This window comes from Ailuropoda melanoleuca, chromosome X (genome assembly GCF_002007445.2).
Source record: "Ailuropoda melanoleuca isolate Jingjing chromosome X, ASM200744v2, whole genome shotgun sequence".
In the NCBI taxonomy this organism is placed as follows: Eukaryota; Metazoa; Chordata; class Mammalia; order Carnivora; family Ursidae; genus Ailuropoda; species Ailuropoda melanoleuca.
The window spans coordinates 7,331,208-7,354,584 of NC_048238.1; the positions used below are offsets into that span (position 1 = coordinate 7,331,208).

The following is a 23,377-nucleotide window of genomic DNA, read 5'->3' on the forward strand; positions in this document are numbered from 1 at the left end:
TTGCCAGCCCTGTGGCCGAGCGGCAGTACGAGCCAGCAGGCTGCGTCATTGCCTTCGTGGTGCGGGCCCACAGGGCAAACCCACAATGAGGGGGTTCATAATAATAGATGTCTTAAAGAAGGCAGCTTGATGACTTGGTGTGTCACTGTGCTGCTCTTGGCAGGAAGCTTCCATCGAACCACAACAGCAAGTGGGGGACCCTGGTGAGCGCAGAGAACTTTCCTCCGCAGTCTGGGCTGAGGACGGACATCCCCGTCCGAGGTAGGTGAATTTTGGATTTGGGTTTGCTAAGAAGACTCTCAGGGGTGGCCTTTGTGGTGGGTGAATGCTCAGAGAACGTGATTGGGCGTCTGTTTTTTGCCAAACCCGGAGTGGCTGCCAAGTGGACGCGGTCTGCAGTGTGCCTGGGTGCAGACGGCATGGTGTCTTTTGAGCAGAGGCTGCAGCCCTGCACTGCGGCCAGGAGAAGCGTCTCCAGGGCGGCGACGCCTTCTCATGCCATCGTGGCATGTTTTGGTTCTTAAAATGGCTGCTGTGTTTTCTGTACAGTAAGGTTCTTTATGTTGAGAAAATGAGAAATCCAGTGTCATGGGCTTGAATGGGGTGCTTCATCCAGGACGCTTGAGTGAAAGGATGCTTTAATGATCGAGTACACAGCTGGGTTGCCGGGGCATGGTCCCCACAGCGCAGTCGCCTGGAAGGATCGTCAGGAAGGCATGGAGCCAGCCTTTCTAAATTGGGCTTATTTTGAGCATGAAAATAGAAATCAGTTCTGTTGGCTCCTTGAGAGGATCGGAGCACCTGGGAGAATTGTGGACGGCAGTGCTGTGTTACCGTGTTGGGTGCCGTAATTCTGAAATGGGGCCCCCGTAGCTGTCGGACTATAGCAAGGATGGAATTTAGATTACATAGATAGGTGGACAGACAGACAGACAGACAGTGTCATCTTGCCCTTGATATGCATGAGGAGGGAAGGAGGGAAAAGGGTAGATTACTGTAGTATCTGTGGTATCACCTTATTTTAAAAGGGCTGATAGAAGCGTGGAATAAATGTACATAGTTGGGTCAGTGAATGTAGATTTTTCTGTTGCTTTGGTGTGATTCTGATTCTGGTGACTGGTGTGGTATTCAGATTTAAACACTTAACATCATAAGGTTCTCTGGCAGAAATAACCAATTTAAATGCTTGCCTTTAAGTGCCTTCTATAATGGGGTCTTATTTCATTGGGCTTTAAACTGTTAGTGCTGTTAGCCGTATATGAGAGCATCCAATCTTTATGTGGCTCTGAGGGGACAAGAGTGGCATTTTGTGTAGGAGGTCCCTGCCATCCCCGGTCTGCAAGGCTGAATCCAAGAATCCCTGGCTAAGAAAGAATGACAGAATTCAGCAGTTTCTGAGAAACACAATTAGAGCTTTATTCCGAGAGACTCTGAGTGAGTCCTGTGCCCCGCACCAGCTGTGATCTCTCCCAGCCGGCTGCTGGGCTCTGCTGCTGTCGTGAAGGTCCTCAGTGCTCCCCGCACGTGCAGACGCTGGCTTTGCGCCTGTGCTCCTGCCACAGGCACGGCACTTCCACTGCAGAGGGCTTAGCCCGTCTGCTGTGAACGGAGTCCTAGTGAATAGCTGTAACGTACGCCGTGTGTGTGTGTGTGTGTGTGCGTGCGTGCGTGCGCGCGCGCCGTAAATGGCACTATCAATGGCGAGAGGGTCGAGAGGAACAGCAGGAGGGACCACCTGCTTCCTTTATCATAGCACACTGCATAACCACTCTGAAGAAATTAGTTCCAGAGCCTTCTGCTTTTGAGCTGCAGAACCGGCGATTTTCAGAATTGTGTGCGCTTTCAAAGAGTGGCGAGACTCCATGAAATTCCAGAACAGGAACATGGAAAAGGCATTTTCAGCTTTTTTCAGAGAATGTTTATTTTCTGAAGTATCGGTAAGAAATAGCGTACTTAATACATTGAATGTGGGAATAAAAGAAATGAAAATTCAGGTCAAGGACTGTCTTTTTGCTCACCAAAACCAAAGTCCTTTAATGCAGAGATTTAAAGACACCTAATGTTTTGCATAAATTTAAAACAATATAAACGTGTGTATAAAAATATTAATTACTGGGGTACCTTAATTCGGCTCAGTCAGTAGAGCATGTGACTCTTGATCTCGCGGTTGTGAGTTTGAGCCCCACGTTGGGCATAGAGATTACTTAAAAATAAAATCTTAAAAAAAAAAAAAGTACTGATCTGATAAGTACTGGTGCGGGATAGTGAATATTTTTCATTGTATTCTGTTGAGACAACAGAATAGCATGAAGATAAGAGTTACTTGTTCATTCAAATCACATTGAGAACATTTTTGTGAGGTTCAAGATTCTGTCCTACATAAAGTTATGTAGGACAAAGGTTCTGCTCCCGAAGGACCTCACAGTGTAGGAGGGAAGGAGAGACACCAGTACTTACCACAGAAATGATGACCCATAATTAGAATTTTTGTAAAAAATTACGTGGTGCTTCAGAATCTTGGAGGAAAGAGGATGAGGTGACTTGTGGCTGAGTCATGGGGAAGACAGGTGGTGTGTGAGCTGAAAGAAACCCAAAGCCAGGAAGGCAGATCCCATTGCATTTGCTTACTTCTAGCTTTTCCTGTGGCGAGCAGCCCCCTTTACCCACCCCAACTGACTTCACCCCCCAGCTTCTCCTGTTCTTAGAGGTTTTGCACCAGCTCTCCGAGCTCAGTCGTTGTGACTGGCAGGAGTCTGCCTCCTGCAAATTCTCTCCCCCACTGACCGGGGTACCTCATACACTGGATGGAGCAGCTTGCTCGGGTGTCCTGACCAAATACCACAGGCTGGGCAACATCGACAAGAGAAATTTATTATCTCAGTCTTCTGGAGGCCAGAAGCCCAAGATCAAGGGGTCAGCAGGTTTGGTTGCTCCCAGGGCTTCTCTTCACGACTTGCACATAGTCACCTCCTCCCCGTGTCCCCACGTGGTCTTCCCTTTGTGTGTCTCTTCCCAGTCTCTTGTAAGAACACCATTCAGATTGGATTAGGATTCGCCCTGATGACTTCATTTTACCTTACTTACCTCTTTAAAAACCCTGTCTCCAAATAGTCACATCCTGAGGTCCTGAGAGTTAGAACTTCAACTTAGAGATTTTAGAGGGATACAATGACTCCCTAACCCTGGGAGAAATGTCCTTTCTGCCTTATACCTTGTAACTAGGGCTGTCAGCTGCCTCAGCGCTCTAGGGAAGTGTCATCCTGTCATTGAGCTGATGAGGCCACACCTGATGTGGGAGCATTTCAAATAAAAGGAAGAGGGAGGCTGCCATCCGCGAGTGTGGCTGGTGATGAGGGCATTTGGCAAAACCTCTCTGGAGGGCTTTTGGGAGGCATGTAAGCCTTACTGTTGGAGGCACCTTGTGACTCAACGATTCTGCTTTTAAGACTTGACCTTCTGGGTACGTGGCCACTCAGAGGCATTCTCCGCAGAGGCAGCGTGGGGAGGAGAATGTCTCTGACGCTCACATGGTAGATGTGTTTGTGTACCCTCTCCTGGTTCTCACGGAGCCACCCCTGTGCTGCCTGCCGGTCTCCCTGCCTGGATGGCTGCTACTGCCTCTGAACAGAGTGGAGATGAAAATCCTGTCTTTGCCTGTCCAGCACCCCCCACCCCTTGCAGGGGCTTTGATCCGAGCCACAGTTCCTCTGGTCACCTTGCTGCACAAGCCAAACCCTGCCCCTTCCCCACCCCCCCCACCAGTGTAGCACATTGCTCTGTGAGGAGCTCTGCTTCGGCTCTTTGGGATCAAGTTCTCGCCTTCTTTGTCCAAGTTTTCATCAACTCCAGCCTGGACCATAGCTGCTGCCTCCTTGCTGGTCTTGGAATATAAATTAAATTATAATTGTCCCCACTCCCAAACCATGCAGTGGCTTCTGGTTGCACTTGGAATAAAGGGCAAGCTCCTGACCATGACTTGCGAGGCCCTGTATGGCCCTGTTTTTTCAGAGCATCCTTTGTCACTCTCCTTTCCCATCCGGGCTCAGGACTCATTGCCACCTTTCTATCCTTGGAACAAGCCTACTTCATTTCTTCCTCAGGGCCTTGATGCTTATTAAAAGGCTGTTCTTGGAATACCACAAGCCTAACCGCAGGACATCTACCTAGCAAATGGCAGTTGGGTGTTTATGCTCAGTTTGGGGAAGGCACCCTGTGTAAGCACAGTGACTGAAAGATGAATGGACCAGTTTTCAGGTGGATGAATGGAGATAGGGGCAGGTGATGGGTAGATAAATAGATGGGTAAATGGATGGATAAACAGGGTGGATTGGTAGATGAATGAATGGGTACCCGCTAACAGCCCTTGGTTCAGTCCTTGATTATGGAGAATAGTGATCCATGTTGGTACATTCTGTCTGCTGAATTTTTATTTAAGATTTTAGTTTACACAATAGCAAGTGAAATGGGCTTGTCTTTCTGTCCTGGCAAAACATTGAGAATCAAGACACAAACATCGCAAAATAGATTTGGTAGTGGACTTGTTTTGCAGTATCATATTTTAAAGCTTGCAAGAAAGCTAAGTTGTGCTGTGGTCAGTTACTGCTCTCAGATTTGAGGTTCCGTGAGTACTGTGTTCAGGGAGGCTCTGGAGACCAAAGGCGAAAGGAGATCTGGGGGTGGAGCACGGTGGCTGTGGGTGCTGGCAGGTTCCATCCTCATAGCTGCCTTGCAGCCATTTCCGCCCCCACCTTTAGGAGCTCTGCCAATGGGCTGGCACTGACCTGCAGGCTTGTATCTTGTTGGGACAGATGAGCGAGGAGGAGGAGAGATTCAGATATTCTGAATCCCAGCAGCAGCCGTAAACTTGAATCCGTATGAAATCGAGCTCGTTAGGGAAAATATGCTTCAATATAAAATTCATAAACAAACTAAACCCACCCGGGGGTCTCCTTCCTGTACATTTTCCCCAAGGGGTGACTTGGCGTGCAGAGGTTTATGCGAACACTGATTTTCCGTTTACTAAACAAGCTTCTTACAAATAGTAAGAGAGATTGCCCAGCCAAACTCTACTCATTTGTGGCTTTAGGGGAGACATTTGCTTTTCCTGGCCCTCAATTAGCCAAGGGGCAATTGAAGCTTTCCATTCTGAACTGCTCCGCAGGGAAATTACGAAGCCCAGCCCGTGCTGGGATAACAAGGCGACACTCCAGCTTGGACGCTTTCCAGGGCGGAGCCAGCATGGGGCAGAGCCAGCATGGGGCAGAGCCAGCATGGGGCAGAGCCAGCATGGGGCAGAGCCAGCATGGGGCAGAGCCAGCATGGGGCGTAGCTTCCTCCCTGGGCCTTGGTCTTTGTGTGTGGAGTGCTTGCAGACCTCCCTCTGCCCTCCCTCCTGGAGAGGCGAAAGGGCGCCTCCGCAAAATCCCTGACAGGGGTGAGGGCTGCGGGCTGCGGGGTTGTAACTCTAGTTCCTCCCCGCACGTATAGCCACGTGGCTTCACGAACCGCGGAGTCGGGACTAGAGCGCGACCACACATTTGTTTCCTTGTCGGTCTGGCCTGGTGACTTCACGTTATTTGGGAGGAAGAGTGGCGAGGCCAGCGTTGTGTGGGTGACAGGGTTTGGGGCTGGGGAGGAGAGGGAGAGCCAGAGCCAGGACCGGAAGAAGAGGCGTGCGGACGGAAGGCGGGCGGCACTCCCTGCACCGAGTGCTGTGCAGAGGCCCGGGGGAGGGAAGGAGACGCAGACGGACCGCAGACCCGACTTCCGGGTTCCGGGTTCCGGGCTCCGGGCTCCGGGCTCCGGGCTCCGGGCTCCGGGTTCCGGGTTCCGGGTTCCGGGTTCCGGGTTCCGGGTTCCGGGCGGGGGAGCGGAGCCTTCCGCGAGCGGCGGGCAGAAGGCAGCCTCTGCCTCCCAGCAGCCGGAACTGCGGCGCTCACGTAATTTCCGGTGCTCTCCCGGGAGACGGAGCCGTCCCATCGGGAGCTGCGCCTGCGCCCCTGCTGGCCAGTCGAGCGACCAGCTGTCAGGCCGTGGCGTCCGCTTCCCAGATGGAGATAGCTCCACAGCTGTCCAGATGCAATAACGCCCTGCTCTTTTATCCTTTTGTCTCTCCTGTCCACTTGACAGCTCTTTTCGGAGCCCAGACCCTTGTTGGCTCGCCTTCGTTGAATTTGCACGCAAAGGTGCTCATCAGTGTTTTTGCTTTACTGCAGAAATCCGTCTAAACATACCGAGACCCATCTCTCAATCTTTCCAGCCGTGCTTCTCTCTTCTAGGATGTGTTTTAGGGCTGAGATGGCCTGGGAAGCACCCACTCAGACGGCCATACAGATTTAAATGCTCCTTACATTAACGCTGTTCATATTGTCAAAGACATTGGCCAAGTCTGCTCTGCCTCCTTTGGAGATAATCTTTGTTGCCTTTTAACTTTTGTAGACTCTTCTGGTTGATTGGCTGGTTAAGGTGCTTTCCATCTTGACTCAAGAAGCAAGCTGTGAAGTATGTCTCCAGTTCCTGTTCTACTGGGATCTAATGTGGCACTCTGCTGAGTCTATATTAAGTTGGGTTTCCTAGCATTTGTGGGTAAAGCCAAATGTCTTGATCAAACCTGAGTGATTAACCCATGTTAGAAATATACGCACATCTGAGGGCGCCTGAGTGGAATGGTCAGTTAAGCTTCTGACTCTGGATTTCGGCTCAGGGTGTGATCTCAGGGTCCCGAGATCCAGCTGCTCCTGGGTTCACGCTCAGTGTGGAGTCTGCTTGCGATTCTCTCTCCCTCTCCCTCCGTGCCTCCCACTTATGTTCTCTCTTTCTCTCTCAAATAAATAAATAAATCTTGGAAAGAATACAAAAGAAATACATGTACATCTCATCCATGAACTGTGAACATTGGCTTTTAGTTCTCTCCCTTGCAGAAGGTACAGCCTGTGAGAGGGCATGACAGTGTTCTTGTAGGATGGTAACGTGACTAAGCATCGTGCAAAAGTGGACATTCTAAAATAATGGCAGGCTGAAAACTTGTTTCACAGAGAAGAGCAAGGTGTGGGCAAGCAAGGTCATCAGGGATGACCCAGTAGGTGGCTGAGTCAATGCATTCCTTCTACACCTGCCTGCCCCCAAGGCGACCTTCCATAGCATTCATTTTTAGAAACTTTGAAAAGGAGGCACCAAATGCAGGCAGCTAGTTTGTTTGGGGTCAGGGTAAGGCAGCTTAATTGCAGCAAGTTTTTCCTTTGCTCTTTTTCCTTTGTTGGCATTTATTTTTATATTAGAGCTCTGAAATCATTGTGTGTGCGGAAGACCATTGGGGAATGTTGGGCCCACCGATGTTGAGCTGCCTCACAAGATGACTGTGAGGACTGGACAGCCATCGGGTTCTCTGTTCCACCTCCTTCCCCTTAAGACCCACAGGCTTGTAGATATCTCTACATAGGGCCACAGTGGGTGAGTTTTGTCTCTGAGGTTGCTCTAACTTACTTGCCTTTTTTTTTTAATGAGGTTTTAAAGATTTATTTAATGGTAGGACTCACATAACCTAAACTTTACTATTTGAATGTGTATCATTTAGTACATTCATGTTGTGCAGCCATGACCACTGTCTAGTTTCAGAACATTTTGTCTCCCCAAGAGAAAACCACCTACCCATTGAGCAGGCACTCTTGAACTGGGTTTACTTTCTTTAACTTGAAAGATAACTTGAAGTGATCCCCTCTGTGCAGTAAGAGTGTCTTACTGCAACACAATTGCCATCAGTGGGATGTGAGATGAACACCTGGCTGTCAGAACTCATTTCCCACAGACTCAGCGTGTTTCGTGGTTGTTGGATTCTTGCAGCTAGTCTCAAATCAGTTTAACTCATACATTTGCTGAAGGTCCACACATTTGAAATAAAAAAAAAAAAAAGGGTCTGCAAATCACCTGTTTCTCTTAAGCAATCTAAAAATTCATCCAAATCTTTGTAAGTGTGTGTTAGACTTGCACATCCATCGGGAATTCATCGACAACAGAGCCAGGAGCATGCTTTATGTCTGTGCTCCCATCCCTAGCCACCCCCTTTCCTCCGACTCCCGATACAGAAATCATCACCACCTCCACCAGAACTCAGAGGGAGGGAAGGTGAAGGAGGACAGTGAAGCATGGACAGCGGCAGGGTGGTGGCCTGAAAAGTACCTCTAGTTCCAGTTGTCTCAAGCCGCGTTTGGAGCATATCCTTGGGACTATGCACATTCTCCTTGTGAGTGTAATTTTCTGTTTTTGTTTCCATATTAACCCTTAAGTTCATAACAGGATATGCTGCACGGTGTGCATGACCACACCTTGTACGTGTGGGAGTGTCTCACTGCCAGGGCTAATAGTGTAACTGTCCCCAGCTGGGAGGAAAGAATCTGTGCATGTTCTCCTGCAGACACCAAGCTCTGTCTCTAGATGAAGGAAAAGGCATCCAGGTGCCAGGCCCTCAGAGCTCTCTGTCCTGTCTGTCAAAAGAAAAGTGATGGGTAAAATGAGTCCTTCTGTGACATCTGGGAAACTGTGGTAGCTGAACCCAGGAGAAGTGGTGGTGCTGAGATGTCTGGGACCACAGCAGAAACAGCCCACTCCCAGCAAAACCGCATCACTCGTCGCATTAAACATTCGCTTTATAGTTTTGCTCTCATATAATTGTAAATTTGTTTTGTGTTTCATAGCCTAAGAGCTGTGAAAATAAGGAAAAGAAAATGTTTTATATTTAGACATATTTCACGATACAGTAAAAAGTAAAACCATACACTGCATGATTCCATATGTAGGCAGATCCATAGAGACAGAAAGTAGATTCAGTTGCCAGGAATTAAGGGCTGGAGGGGAATGGGAATGACTGCTGGAGTGGGTATGGAGTTTCTTTTGGGAGTGATGAAAATATTCTGGAATTACATAGTACTGATGGTTGCATAACTCTGTGAATAGACTAAAAACCACTGAATTGTATACTTTCATAGGGTAAATTTTATGGTATTTAGACTTTACCAATTTTTAAAAATCTGTCAACACTGAGATGCCACAGGAAAAAAGTTCATTTAAAATGAGTCTGTGCATTACTCAAGTCTGAGCAATGCAGCTGCAGCCCTGAGGTCAATAAAGTTTGTAAAGGGTCAGACAGTGAATATCCTCGGCTTCGGGGGACAGACTGTTCCTGTTGTGATGACTCAACTCTTGTACCATGGACACAGCCATGAACGTATGGGTGTATGTGTAGCTCTGCTCCAGGAAAACTTGACAGGAAAGGTTTGCCAGCCCTTGGGTCTGGTCAAGGGATGGCTGTCCGTGAGCATACTTTCAGGGATGGGAATGTGGGACCTGCATGGCGGTCTGTCTAGATATCTCAAAAAGACTTCTTTTTATGATTCTTTTGCAAGAATGAGATCCATTTCTGTCTTCATTTTACTTGTCTTTTGGGTGGTGGTTGAATTTCAGGAGTTTACAGTGTCCACCCAAGCAGGGGTGGCCGTGGCTCCTTCACAGCATGGGAGTAGAGGTGAGTGCAGGATGCTCTAACCATGGGCTTCTTTTGTGATGTTCTGCCTTGCAGTGATGGCACGGGGTAGGGAGGGCACCCTCAGCCCCTAGAGACTGGCCTGCCACATAGGCGAAGTGACTCGGGGAGGGCTTAATGCTTCACCAAGACTGCCTGAGAGGCTAGGGGGAAGAGTCCTTCTGGAATGTAAGTGCTAGGGTGCTTATCTTGTTCTGTTCCCTTTTTATTTGTGGAATTTTTCAAGAGCACAAATGTTCCACGTCAAAGACAGGGATACACACGCAATTTATTACAAGTATTTATAATGTAAAGTCTCACTAGCATTAACATAGCTTAAGCTATGAAAAGACGTGAGAGCCCTAGACACCCTGATAATTATGCCTCACTCAAGGAAACGTGGATGTATGAAAACCCAAATTATAAATCTTAATATTATAAAAGTGCTTTCTCTTTGGAAATAACTCACTGAGGACATTCTTTAAAAATTCCTCAAGCATGGGGCGCCTGGGTGGCCCAGTCATTAAGCGTCTGCCTTTGGCTCAGGGCGTGATCCCGGCATTCTGGGATCGAGCCCCACATCGGGCTCCTCCACTGGGCCTGCTTATTCCTCTCCCACTGTCCCTGCTTGTGTTCCCTCTCTCACTGGCTGGTCTCTCTCTGTGTCAAATAAATAAATAAAATCTTTAAAAAAAAAAATCCTCAAGCAGAACCAGCATCCAGGTCTTGTTTTCTAGTACCCTTCTGTAATCAGAGCAGCCAGTGCTCCTTGCAGGGGATGTCTGGGTTTAGGGCCGGGGCAGGGGATATACAGAATGAGCCTGGAACGTCTTACAGTGCCAAAAAGTAAGGAAGGACTAAACCAAACGAGCCCAGTAACAATAAGGATATGCCAAAGGGACACAGGAGCCAACTGAAAGAGTTTCCTATGACCACAGTTGGAACAACTGAAACAACGAAGTAAAGTAGTATTCGATTGTGACCCAGTATATAAAAGTAAGTATTCCTGAGTCCGTACTGATGATAAACATAAGTGATTGAATAAATAAGTGGAGAGAGAAAAGAAATCTCTTGTTCAGAAAAATTCCAGATGCCCTATATAGCTCCTCTGTCCTCAAGGAAGTGGAGCAGAACTCCTGGCTCCTTAAATACGGACTGTGTATGGGTAACCTCCTTCCAGAGAGGGCAGGATGGAAAGCTAGAGGGAGAGAAGGCGCTTCTGATGGAGAAACTGACCTGTGCTAACCCCTGCCAGGTGGTGCATGGAGATTCGTTGTGTTGACAGCATGACCCTTGCTAGCCTATGCGAATAGCACTTTTTACCTTTGTGATCTTCCCCAAAAGCCATAACCATAATCGTGAAAAAAACATCAGACAAATCCCTGTTAAGAGACATTCTACAAAATGCCTGAACAGGACTCCTCAGAATTGTCAAGGGCATCAAGAACAAGGAAATTCTGGGGAGCTGTGCCTTAGGGGAAGCCAAGGACACGTGACAACTAATTGTAATGTACCCTGGACAGGGTCCTGGGACAGAAGAAGGACATTAAGTAAGAAAGAAATCTGAAACAAGTGTGGGCTTCAGTTAATATTAATGTCCCCAGACTGGCTCATTAATTATAACAAATGTTACCATACTAACATAAGAGGTTAACTGTTGGGGAGACCGGGCATTGGAGATACCAAAATTCTCTTACTGTCGTAATTTTTCTGTAATTCTAAACGCATTCTAAAATGAAGTGTGGGTAGGAGAAGGAAGGGAAGAATGAAGGGGGGGGTAATCAGAAGGGGGAATGAACCATGAGAGACTATGGACTCTGGGAAACAAACTGAGGGCTTCAGAGGGGAGGAGGGGTGGGGGAATGGGATAGACCGGTGATGGGTAGTAAGGAGGGCACGTATTGCATGGTGCACTGGGTGTTATACGCAAGTAATGAATCATGGAACATTACATCAAAAACTAGGGATGTACTGTATGGTGACTAACATAACATAATAAAAAATTATTATAAAATAATAAAATGAAATGTGTATTTAAAATTGTAATTTTTTTTAAGATTTTATTTTTAAGTAATCCCTGCACCTAATGTGAGGCTTGAACGCAGAACCCCAAGATCAAGAGTCACAACTTTATTGACTGAGCCAGCCAGGTGCCCCTAAAATCATATTCCTTTTTTTTTTATGATTTTATTTTGTTTTATTTTATTTGTCAGAGAGAGAGAGCACAAGTAGGGGGAGCTGCAGGCAGAGTGAGAGGGAGAAGTCCAATGCAGGACTCGATCCCAGGACCCTGGGATCATGACCTGAGCCGAAGGCTGGCCCTTAACTGACTGAGCCACCCAAGCGCCCCTAAAATTGTATTTTTAAAATACATTTTGAATTAGTTTATTTGTAAATACTAGGAACATACCTTTTGCCCAGTAAGTATGGTAAAATATCGAATCGGCTACAGATTCTTACTAGATATGTATTATGTGGATGGCTGTGCAGCCCTGCACTGAGTGTTAAGGTCCTAGAGGTGGCCTGGGGCAGATGGTGCCCCCTCTTAGAAACAGGATTACGCACTCGGTAAAATCATAGGTGGAGATGAGAAGTCAGAGGAAGAATGTAGCTTTGGGATTGAAGACACAGGTTCAAATTCTCATTCTTTTCAGTGTGATTGCATCAGGCCACCTAAGTTAATAACCTCATGTCCCTGGATGATGAGATATCCATAGCAACCTTCCTTGCAGACTTATTTAAATGCTGACTGGATATAAACATTAATGCATCAGCACAGTGCTCAAGATCAAGTAGGTGTGGAAAGAAGGAAAAAGTCACTCTTACAAATATAGCAGTAATCTGGGACATAGTGCGGAGTAGCGTGTGTTACTTGGTTAAATGAGCAAGAGTCGGAAATCATGAATTCAGAAGAGGCTGACAGAAGCAGGTTGAAAAGAGAAAACCGATTCTGGAGGGTAAGCACAAGACCGTGGAGGGCTTGGGGCTCTCAGGATGGAAAGGGGCTATTAGGGACAGCGGTAGGAGGGTGCCTTCTGCATGGGGGTGGCGCTGAGGTCTCGCGCTGCTTTAGGGAGGGAGGTGGAGGGCAAGGACTTTAAATACGGATCATCGCGAAAAGACGGGCTGGGCAGTCACGGCCAGCCTGTGACTTCTTTGTCTTCCTCACTGAATGCTTTGCACGTAGTAAAACTTCCGGAAACACTTTGTTAGTTGTTTGCTGAATTACGTTCCTAATGAGTGTGTAATAAACCCCAGAGTACAAATAGAATACAGATACATTTAAAGTAGGCTATTCAGTGGGATTTTGTTCTGTCTTCGTTTCATCAGATTTTATAATGGTCGTGGAGTTGAACTGTGTATCACACATACTATGTGATTAGCATAGTTAAATAGATGAAGCTGAGTAAAATATGTTCAGTGGGCTTTCCTGTGTTTCCGCCTTTTAAATTTTAAGGAGGAAGACACCCAAGCCTTTTGGGGTTTTAAAAAGGGCAAGGGGGGGGGGTCTAAGCACAGAAGCCTTGGGAATGTTCCCCCTGAGGTCAGGAGGAGTCGTTTGAGTCACGGAGGTTAGAGTTGACGGAGCGTGCGTGAACTTGTCCATCACGAGGCAGCAGGCACAGACAGGCCAGCTGTTGTGAGCATGGCTTTGAGACTCGTCTGTGCTGGAGGCAGCTAGACCCAGGGGCTGCGGCAGAGTGCGTCTGCCGGTCCCTGGAGGAAGCGTACCGCTGTGTTCACGGTCCACCACCACACAGACGGCAGCGAGCAGGGAGCCGGTAAGCGTCCCGCATTTCTTCTTAAGGCATCTCATCCAGGATGGGACTGTTTGCTAGCGTTTGTAGTTACGAGGGTTTCTTTTGTTCTCCTGTCTTTAAAAGCAGGTTGTCAGCTAGCTCACAGTGTAGTGGGTAAGATCTGGGGAGATCTGCAAACGTCTCCCTTGTTTATTGTTCTGCCTGAAAATGAGAAATAATGCAAATTGGGGTGCAGATCCCAGCTCGAGCTCTGCATGCATGCACATATGTGTCCGGGCATGCTGTGCGTGTGCTGCATGCATGCTGATAGATATGTGAAGATTTTGCAGCTTTGGGCTCTGCGGTTGACTCAAAGTGCACTGAGATTAGACGGCAGTGCCTTTCAGTACTGTGTTCTGGGCTGCAAGCCATAGTGCTGATGTGACCAGTCGCCTTGGCATGTGGGAGCCTTGCTCCGCGCGAGATCTGCAGACCTCTGCCTTCCCTGCGGAAGGCCAGCATGGCACGAAGACCCGTGTTCCTTGTCTGGCCTTTTTTCCATGCTAGTGAGAAATTAGCACTTTCATGACTGAGACACTGAATGCGGATATTGAAAGGAAATGGTGAGTCAGCCACATGGAAGTGCGGGAGGGGGCAGCAAAATCAGGTGTGCATGTTGAGTCGTGAAAAAATGCTCTGTGGGTAAATTCACACATAGCCTGCTTGCTAATTGCAGTGAAAACATCTAAATGGAGAAGAGGGAATCAGTGTGCTCTATTTCCCAGTTCTTGCATTTTGCTCTCTGGTGTGATTGTGACAGTTTAGAGGCATGCCATTTCTTACAGGTTTTACCGTACATGTGCTATGGATCTTTTGTTTTCACCTTTTGTACCGTAAAAGAAACATTTGTGGCCGTATTTCTAAATGATTGAAATGCCTTGGCTTTACTGACGGATGCTTTTGTGTGTGGAGGGAGGATGCCATTTTCAGAGAAATTGCTGCATATGTGTGTGTGCGTGTGCACAGACACACACCTGCATCTGTTTGGGTCTGCGTTTCCTGACTCACATGGGTAGGAGTTATTTTAAAACGCATGTGTTAGTGGTCATGCTGTTGAGAAGGAAAAAGGAAAAGGAGTTTGAAGAAAGATTTTCAGAAATCTACCGGGCAGCACTTATAATTAGTCTTACACATTGAAGACTTGTAGAATGAATGACTGAAACATGTCACATAAAATATCTGAAAGTTTGGTACAGATTACCTGGCTGGCTGGCCCATTTTCCTTGCGAAGCAGAGTCGTTGAGGGGGTATTGTATAAATATTCTTTGCGATTATGTTGCAGAAAAGTATTCCACAGACGGTAGAAAGAGGTACATCTCTGTACTTTTTGTCATGCATGGTGGAAAAAGCATTCTCTCTCTCTCTCTCTCACACACACACTCACACACACAGTAACACACACATCCCTTAAAGAAAAAATTTGCAGGATATTCTCACAGATGCATGAACAGAATACACACAGAAGCAATTTTTTTAGAAGGGTACTGAAATCACCATGTATGCAGGGATTAACCATGTGGGTTGTATTAGGCGTCTGTTGCCCAGCTGAGTGAGGTGACCCTGGCACGCATATGCTTGCTGCTCCTTGTTTTGTATGGACTGGCTGTTTCCCCAAAGTGTGCCTTTGAATTTCAGAGATATATTGGGAAGCTCATATCTCATGTGGCCTTTAGAATGCATTTGTTTTACTTTTAATGCCTTTAATTCTTTGTCTCTTCTGTGCCTTCAAATTTAAGAAGATCCAGGTGGGGAAATAGTGGAAACAAGGGCTGCTGTTCTGTGTCCACTGGATCAACCTGTCTTGCCCTGGTTAGTGGACACTCGTGGTTTGTAGCTGGCTTTTCCTGGATAATCAGGTCTTTTCTGGGAGGCTTGTACACATAGCTGGGTGTCTGAAGAGATCCTGGAGTTATTTAGTTGTTTGACTTAAAATGTTTTTGCAAAATCTCTTCTGTTAATTTTTAAAGTTCACAAAGCGTTCTCTCTCTCTCTCTCTCTCTCTCTCTCTCTCTCTCTCACACACACACACACACACACACACACACACACACACACGTACGTATCTTGGGCCTTACCACATTGCATACCGTGTTCATTCTACAGTAAACAAACTGGGCCATAAGTGACTGGACTCACACAGCCGGTTCATAGAGAGCCCTTGCATGCAGTGTGGCTGGTTTTTAACCTGGTGGGTTCCTGCTGATTCATACCTCCCACCTCTGATGTTGAAAAGGCCCTACAGGTAGGTATGGGCTGAGTGGAGATCGTGGTACACGTTGCCAGACCTAGTCTCTTACTAACTTTCGTGGCCCATATCGGTGGGGGGGAGAGGTGTGGTGCAGTGAGAAGGAATCCCAGTGTGGCCTCCCAAGGGGGTGTGTGGTACAAAGAACCTCTCACCAGACGGAGAGACTGGGGGCGTGTGTCCCAAGCCCACGTAGGTATAATTTGCAGGTCACCCAACCTTTCTGATCCTCCATTTCTTTGTCCGTAAAAGGAGTTTGGAGTCACTGATTTCTAAGGTCCCTTTATGCCGTCACAGTTTTTCATTCTCAGGGACAGAAGCCAGGGACTTGAATTCCCCTTAAGATCACTCTTCTGGGCCCATAGGTCGTATCGTCTGACTTCTGTACTGCCAACAGTCATGTGAAAGAAGACCTAGAAATATAGAGGAGACGTACATACGTGTGATACCTTTGAGATCCACTTTCAGATAAAAGGAGCTCCTGTCAGCAGACTGCGTTTCCTGCCGGCAGGCTTTGCGGACGCCGGGGCAGGGCCAGCTACGCTGGCCTCGGTGTGGTGTGCGAATGCCCCGTCGGGTCAGCGGCTAACAGGCGACGTGCTCTGGGCTGTCACCTGCAGCACGTTTGTTAGTGACTGACTGTTCCAGGGTCTAGCCAGTGGGCCCTTACACATACTCCGAGGCCATGAAAGGTAGAAAAACTAGAAATTCTAGGAAGGTGTTTCACAGGGGTATACACATGCATGAGTGTGTATGTACGTGTGTATAAGTGTATAAGTGTTGCTCACGTATGAGGCATTTTATAGAGGAATACAGTCTGTCAAGGTAACTTCTATGTACAGCCAGTATGTCTAAAGCCTGTCGGGTAAATCACGCATTTCCAAATATGGTTCAGCTGAGTAACAATAATTAGACGGTCTCAAGGGTGGGATTTGCAGAATTTGGGGTCACGTGCAACTGTGATAGGAGGAAGACAACCGAAGCAAACGATTTTCTCTTGAACTGTGGGGAGAATATACTATTGTAACTGTATTTTCATCTTTTACCAAATAATTACCCCGCATTCGAAATGGCTCCTTATTGTTTTTACCATGTTCAGTTAGCCAGCATATAGTATCATCATTAGTGTTTGATGTAGTGTTCAGCAATTCACTAGTTGTGGATACACCCAGAGCTCATCACAACACGTGCCCTCCTTAATACCCATCACCTGGTTACCCCATCCCCCTCTCCTCCTCTCCCGCAACCCTGTTTGTTTCCCAGAGTCCATAGTCTCTCATGGTTCATCTCCCTCTCTGATTTCTCCCCCTTCAGATTTCCCTCCCTTCCTCTATGATCCTCCATGCTATTCCTTATGTTCCACAGAGAAGTGAAACCATATAATTGTCTTTCTCTGCTTGACTTACTTCACTTAGCATAATCCCCTCCAGTGCCATCCGTGTCAATGCAAATGGTGGGTATTCATCCTTTCCGAAGGCTGAGTAAGATTCCATTGTATATATGGACCACATCTTTATCCATTCATCTGTTGAAGGGCATCTCGGCTCCTTGCACAGTTTGGCTGTTGTGGACATTGCTGCTATGAACATTGGGGTGCATGTGGCCCTTCTTTTCACTACATCTGTATCTTTGGGGTAAGTACCTAGTAGTGCAATGGCTGGCTTGTACGGTAGTTCTATTTTTAACATCTTGAGGAACTGTTATCCAGAGCGACTGCACCAGCTTACATTTCCACCAACAATGTAAGAGGGCTCACCTTTTTCCGCATCCTCGCCAACACAAAATGGCTCCTTTATTTTTATAAGCTTGACATATGTTTTTGAGACTCCGGATTTTTACTGATTTGAGGATATCACTTCCTAGGTTGTGTATGCAGTTGTTGGTTTTTTTTTTTTTAAGATTTTATTTCGTTTTTTGAGAGGGCAAGAGAGGGAGCACACGCAGGGGGAGCAGCAGAGGGAGAGGGAGAAGCAACCTCCCCACTGAGCAGGGAGCTGCAGACGAGACTTGATTCCAGGACCCAGGGATCGTGACCTGAGCCGAAGGCAGACACTTAACCAACTGACCCACCCAGGTGCCTCTACAGTTTTTTTTTTTTTAAAGGACATGCTATTTTAAAGTCTGTTTTGCTAATTAAAACGTTCTTAGTAAAAATAGAAGAAAGTTCTGTATAGGATGCATGGTATTCTAAGATATGAGTGGCCAGTAGAGGTCCTGTGGACTTTTCAGGTTGTCTCCAGTCTTCCACAGTTACAAGTAACACTGCAGCAAACATCCTGTAGTGAAATATTCGTGTTCTGGCACGCTGATTTCCTTAGGATGAAATTCTAGACCTGGAATTGCAAGGCCGGCTTTTGGGAAAATGCCCAAGATGCCTTCCATGACGTGTGTACTGTTTATGCCCGACCACCCAACAACCTAGGTCAGTCCTGCTTTTCCCAGAACTTTGTCCGTATTTGACATTTAAAACATTGTGTGACTGGATAGGCAAAAAGTTCACTTTATTTCCTTCCTTCCTTCCATCCATCCAGTAGGCTCCACACCCCTGAGATCAAGACCTGAGCTGAGATCAAGAGTCAGACGCTTAATGACTGAGCCACCCAGGCCCCCCTAGTTATTTCATTTTTAACTTGCATTTTCTCAGGAACTAGCGAAGTCAAACTTTACCTCTTGTCTAGCCATTTGTATTTTTTTGTTTTGTTCGTTACTGCTCACATCTTGTGTTCATTTTCCTGTTGGGGGTGGGGCCTTTCTTTCTCAGTTATTGTTATTTAGGTTGCAAATAGATCGCTGGAGTGTACTGTGTGCTTTTCAAACATTTATGTTGGTTACAGTTAGTTTTTTCCTTTCTAATGTACCGTGTTTATCATGTCGTTGCTCCTGCCTGGTGGCTGTGTGCAATCCATTCCCATTCTCCTGGCTCCTGGAAATTGTGTGCTGGCCTTTGCGTTACTGCTGCAGAAAGCATAACCATGTGGGGCTCTGTGGGTATGAATTTCCTATGAGCTGTAGACCACCACCTGCAATATTCTCTCAGCATCTTTGCAAAGAAGATAAAACTGCTCGAGCAGAGAAGAACCCAGGTGTTTTAGAAGAAGGTCTAATGTGATGTTGCAGAGAGAAAGCAGGAGTCAGAGATGAACATCTCCACTCTAGCTCAGGGTAGGAGGCAAGTGACTTAGCCTCTTGGGGCTGCAGTGTCCTGGAAATGCTGAGTTGCTTTCGTTGCGCTTGCTCTCTGCAAATGGAGGTTAGTAATAGGGTTGTCTCTGCTGAAGAATCGAGAACTGCTTGGGTTTCCAGTGCCCCGGCTCCTTCTGCCACCGTTACTGCTCTGGCTGACAGGAACCCAAGGGTCCATTAGAGGCATAACCGTCAGACCTCCATATATGCTAGCATCTGCTCATTTGAACATTTGTCCATGCTTGTGTCTTTCTCCCTTCTGTTATCTCTCATTGGGATGGTTTTAATGTTCATCTTAATGTTCCCGTTGTGTGTTTTCCTTTGATACGCCACCCCAAAACATTTGATCACTCAGGGAATAAGTATGTCAAAATAACATAAATAGAAGCCAATAGAACTATAGACATAAACACATTCAAAAGAGCAAGGGGCTGCCCAATCGCCAGTTAATACTTTTTATTACAGTCACCGCTTCGTTGAAAAATTGAGTTACTTCAAATTACCTTTAATGGGCAATAAACGTAATTGAATCTGTGAGTTGGATCTGTTTCTGTAGCATTCATAAAATTGGAAGGCGGCAGTCAGGAGACCGCTACAGAGTAAAGCTGACGCTGTCCATGTCTCACTTAAGACTTGGTGGGCGTGTGAGATCCTCTCCCAGGCCTTATGGCTCCCGCACACTGGCGCACACGTGTATATGGTGTGTGTGTGTGGGTGTGTGTGTGTGTTTGCCCCTATGTTTTGATTACCGCTAGATCGGAGGAAGCACGGTCTCCGTGGACAGGTCTTCAGGTGACAGCTATGTTTCTGGTTGCTGATGTGTATTTGTGTGGTCAGGTGCCAGGGAGCCTGTAAAATTGAATCGGGTACAGAGAGAATCTCCCTTGAAGGATCTTATCCTCCCTTTTTGGGGAGCACAGTCCCTAATAGATTACCATAGACCAGGTGCTGAAACAACAGACAGTTATTTCTCACAGTTCCAGAAGCTGACAGTTGAAGATGGAAGTGCGGCTGATTTGGTAGCTACCGAGACCCGTTTCCTGGTCTGCGGACAGCAGTGTTCGGGCTGTGTCCTTACATGGCGGAGAGCGGAGAGCAGGGCAGCAAGCTCTCTCATGTCTCTCCTGTAAGCACGCTGTCCCGTGGCTGAGGGCTCCATTGTCATGACATCATTACCTCCCAAAGGTCGCACCACCTAACACCTTCCCATTGGGGGGCTGTTAGGATTTGATGTGTGAATTTTGGAGGGACACAGACATAAACGTAAATGCTGTGATGCAGGGTAGTCAGAAGGCCCAAGAAAAAATCGGCCTGCCAGCCTTGTCTTCCTCTCCCCACTCCCTCCCTCCCTTCCTGCGATTCTCCCCTTTACCTCACTGAGTCTTTGCTGAAGCCTACTTTGTCCCAGGGACTGCGCTAGGCCCAGGGACAGAAGTGGGTGCTGTCAGTGTACCCAAGAGGAGAGATAGTAAATGAAAATAACACAGATGAATTGAGAACAGTTTGGGGACAAACAGGCAGAGATTAGATCCTTATGTGGGTTCAGCTGAAGAAAGGCCTATCGTTCAGGAAACGCTTCATGGAAAATGTGGCGTTTCATTTGGACCTTAAAGAAAACAGGAATGGTGTCTGTGGGGCATCTCCTGGAGAGTGTGAATCAAAGCGGAGATATGGAAACCACACGGGATGGATGGCAGGGAAGGACCTCTGGGCCAAAATGCATGTTGCAGGGGTCCCTGAGGAGTGGCAGGTGGCTTGGGTAGGATGAGAGGGCGAGCCTAGAAGATCAAGTGTGCAGTCTGGCCCTGATTTGGTGGTGGTGGGAGGAAGGGCTGGAAGTTTCCAGGGGAGAGGATCAAGCTATCTACTTTCCGTGCTAATTATGACGAAAATGTGTGCATTTTGTAAAATGCGGTAAGTGGAAGAGAGAAGATTGGAAATGTCCATCACGGGGTATATGTCACACAGAAAATACTTAACAGTCTGGAAAAGTTACTGCAAGATGGCTTTGCTTTTAGGAAATTTAATTTGCGAAACTTGTGAATAGACTCCCCCTCAAATTTGTTGAAATGGGGCGTTTCCCTGTCATTTCAGTGGGGGTTGGTTTTAGTTCTAAGGAATTTTAATCTCCTGCATCTCCCTGAAGTTGGCTCTCCTTGCAGATAAAAACACTGAGTGACTTACAGAGGTTTCGCCTGGGTACGATGACTGCCTTAGAGCAGGAGGGAACTTTCTGGGGCAGTGCAGTTGTATTTAGACTCGATTGTAGTGGTGAGCACGTAACTTTGCACATTTACCCAGACCTCCAATGGCTTGAATATTATGGTGTGTAAACAGTACCTTGATAAAATTGTGGTGGGATGTGGGGAAGAAGAGAGGTGAAAATGTTTTGTAACGTGAAGACCTCCCAGACCCATCGCTAGATTTCTAGGAATTCAAACACGTGGTTTTAAAAACAAGTGGCTCAGAAGAAAAGCGTGTAGATGTGGGGGGCAAGAATTAAAGCGAACCCAAATTCATTTATCGCTTGTTACCTGTGCCCTAATGCTTGCAGCTTTTAAGTTTTTATCAAGAGTAGATCATACCTAATAAAAACTTAGCAGCCGAGATGTTCCCAAAACTATTATTGAGATGAATCAAATGTCTACCATCATAAAATATTTATCTGATCCGATTTTTCTTTCTAACTGCTTCTAAGGATTTCAAGTGGCAGTGTGTGGCACTCCACTCTGGTTCACACGAGGTTCGTCACAAGAGACTGTTGCTCCCACTAATAGCTAAAAAGTGGTCATAAAAGTTGTAAAATCATAGCTTTAAAAGAACTCGGCAGACCCTGCTCTCTGTGTAAAGAGCTCTTCTCCCCTTTGGCATTCCATTCTTCTCATACATTCTTCATAGTACTTTTCAAAATGAGCTTGAATTTTTAAGGAATTACTATCTACCTTGCCTTCTAGACCAGGGTTTGGCAAACTACAGCCCAAGGGCCAAATCCCCTGAGTCCAGGGTTTGAGAAGCCTTTCTGGGTGGAGGATTAAGGATCAAGGATTGGTCCCTCCGAGGCTGGTAGCCAGGGGCACTTAATGTTGCTGTTTTTTCAGATGATGATAATCGAGTTTTGGAGGGACATGCCAAACCAAGGATTAGTTTCAGGAGTGGTTTTTAATATTCGGATCAAGTGGTTAGAAAAATGGGAGCTACGGAATTGGGGAGGGGAGGGTCCCATAAAGCAGAGATTCTCTGCGCTGGCAGAAAATCGAGGTTGCTGGAAGGCTTTTGCTCAGATACGGATTTGCAGGCATGCATGTCTCCCTCAGCCCCTACCTCTGGCCAGGCCTGGCTTCTGAGGGGGTAAGGTTGAGGAGAGCTTAGATCTATCTGTCTGAAGTCATCCCCTGTACTCCTTCAGAATGCTCTGGAGAACTGGAGGAGTGGGTTCAGGGAACAAGGTGGACCAGGAGTGCAAAGTGGTTGACCCTAAGGGGTCGATATTTTTTAGGTTGACTGGATATGCCCTCCTATATTTGGTGGAAATGGTCTTCCTTTAAAAAGCTTTAAATCCAAAACATCAGACAAAAACGTTGCTCTGCTCTCATCTATCGTCCATCAGGGCAGGGGTTATTCTGGGTGGGAGGGAGGTGAGGCGTTGGGGTAAGGACAGTCTGAGGAGGCTGCTTGTATCTGCAGCATTACACTGACTTTTACAAACCCTGGAAAGAAATTTAGATAGCATAACGTCACGCCTGGGAGGAGCGAAAAGCCTCCAATATTTATGACATTGTCCCTGTTTTCTTTAGATCGGCTTCAAATTGGTAGTAGCGTCCCATGCCGTGTGGAAAGAGCTGTTGAGGTCAGAAGGCAGAGGGAACTTTCTTTTTCCTCTGTCTCCTGTGGTTTTCATCTCATATATGGCTTCCATGATATTCTGGTCCGACATTGGTTGACCCAGGCTGAGAGTAGGGTCCTGCCTGGTTCCACGTGTGGCTGAACGCCCATCAGAAGAAATGGCAGGGGGCTGTGGGGTGACTGGTGGCATCCCTGAGGACACTTATGTCCTGCAGCTTCCGAAGACTAGTGGCGGCCTGCTGAGTCACCGGGTCAAACTCGCAGAGCAGGCTAAGTACAGTCTGTGGCCGGTGGCTGAGCAACGTCATGGGCCAGCCCCACTTGCCCCTGAAACCCTGATTCCATCAGTTCGGACTTCTTAAAAAACAAAGAAAGAAAAATTGCAGCTGGTGTCAGGCTTGCCCACACTTTGAACTTTGCGCAAGATGTATTTTTAGGCAAGCCAGAAACAGAGAATGCCAGGAGAAAACTCAGCTAACAGATCACTTGCAAATGTCATTTTTATTCCATTTGTCTGTGCCTCTGATTCTAACTGGCCTGGAGCTTGGATAGGCAGAGGAAATTTGCGTGATTTTGTTGAAAAAAAAATTTTTTTTTTCTCCCCAAGTGTCCCATCTTGGAACCAGGAATGAGGGTCTCTAAGCCACAAAAGTGAAAGAGGACTGGAATAGATTCAAAGCGCATAGTCTGAAAACAGAGTCGGATACTCGAGGGGCCATCACGGATGAGAATCTCTAAATGTGGGTGTTTTCTGTGATTGGACACTAGCCCTTCCTGAGCCTCTGCTTGCCC

At 47.0% G+C, this 23,377-nt stretch overlaps 1 protein-coding gene across 1 annotated transcript in view; it reads left to right on the forward strand.

Annotated features, from left to right (window-relative positions):
• The window catches only part of SHROOM2 (shroom family member 2), a 152,929-nt gene that overhangs the window by 71,981 nt on the left and 57,571 nt on the right, over nucleotides 1-23,377 (forward strand). Inside the window, exon 6 of the mRNA XM_034649886.1 lies at nucleotides 164-261. Within this exon, the coding sequence (XP_034505777.1) occupies nucleotides 164-261 (98 nt within the window). The remainder of the gene's footprint in view (nucleotides 1-163; nucleotides 262-23,377) is intronic.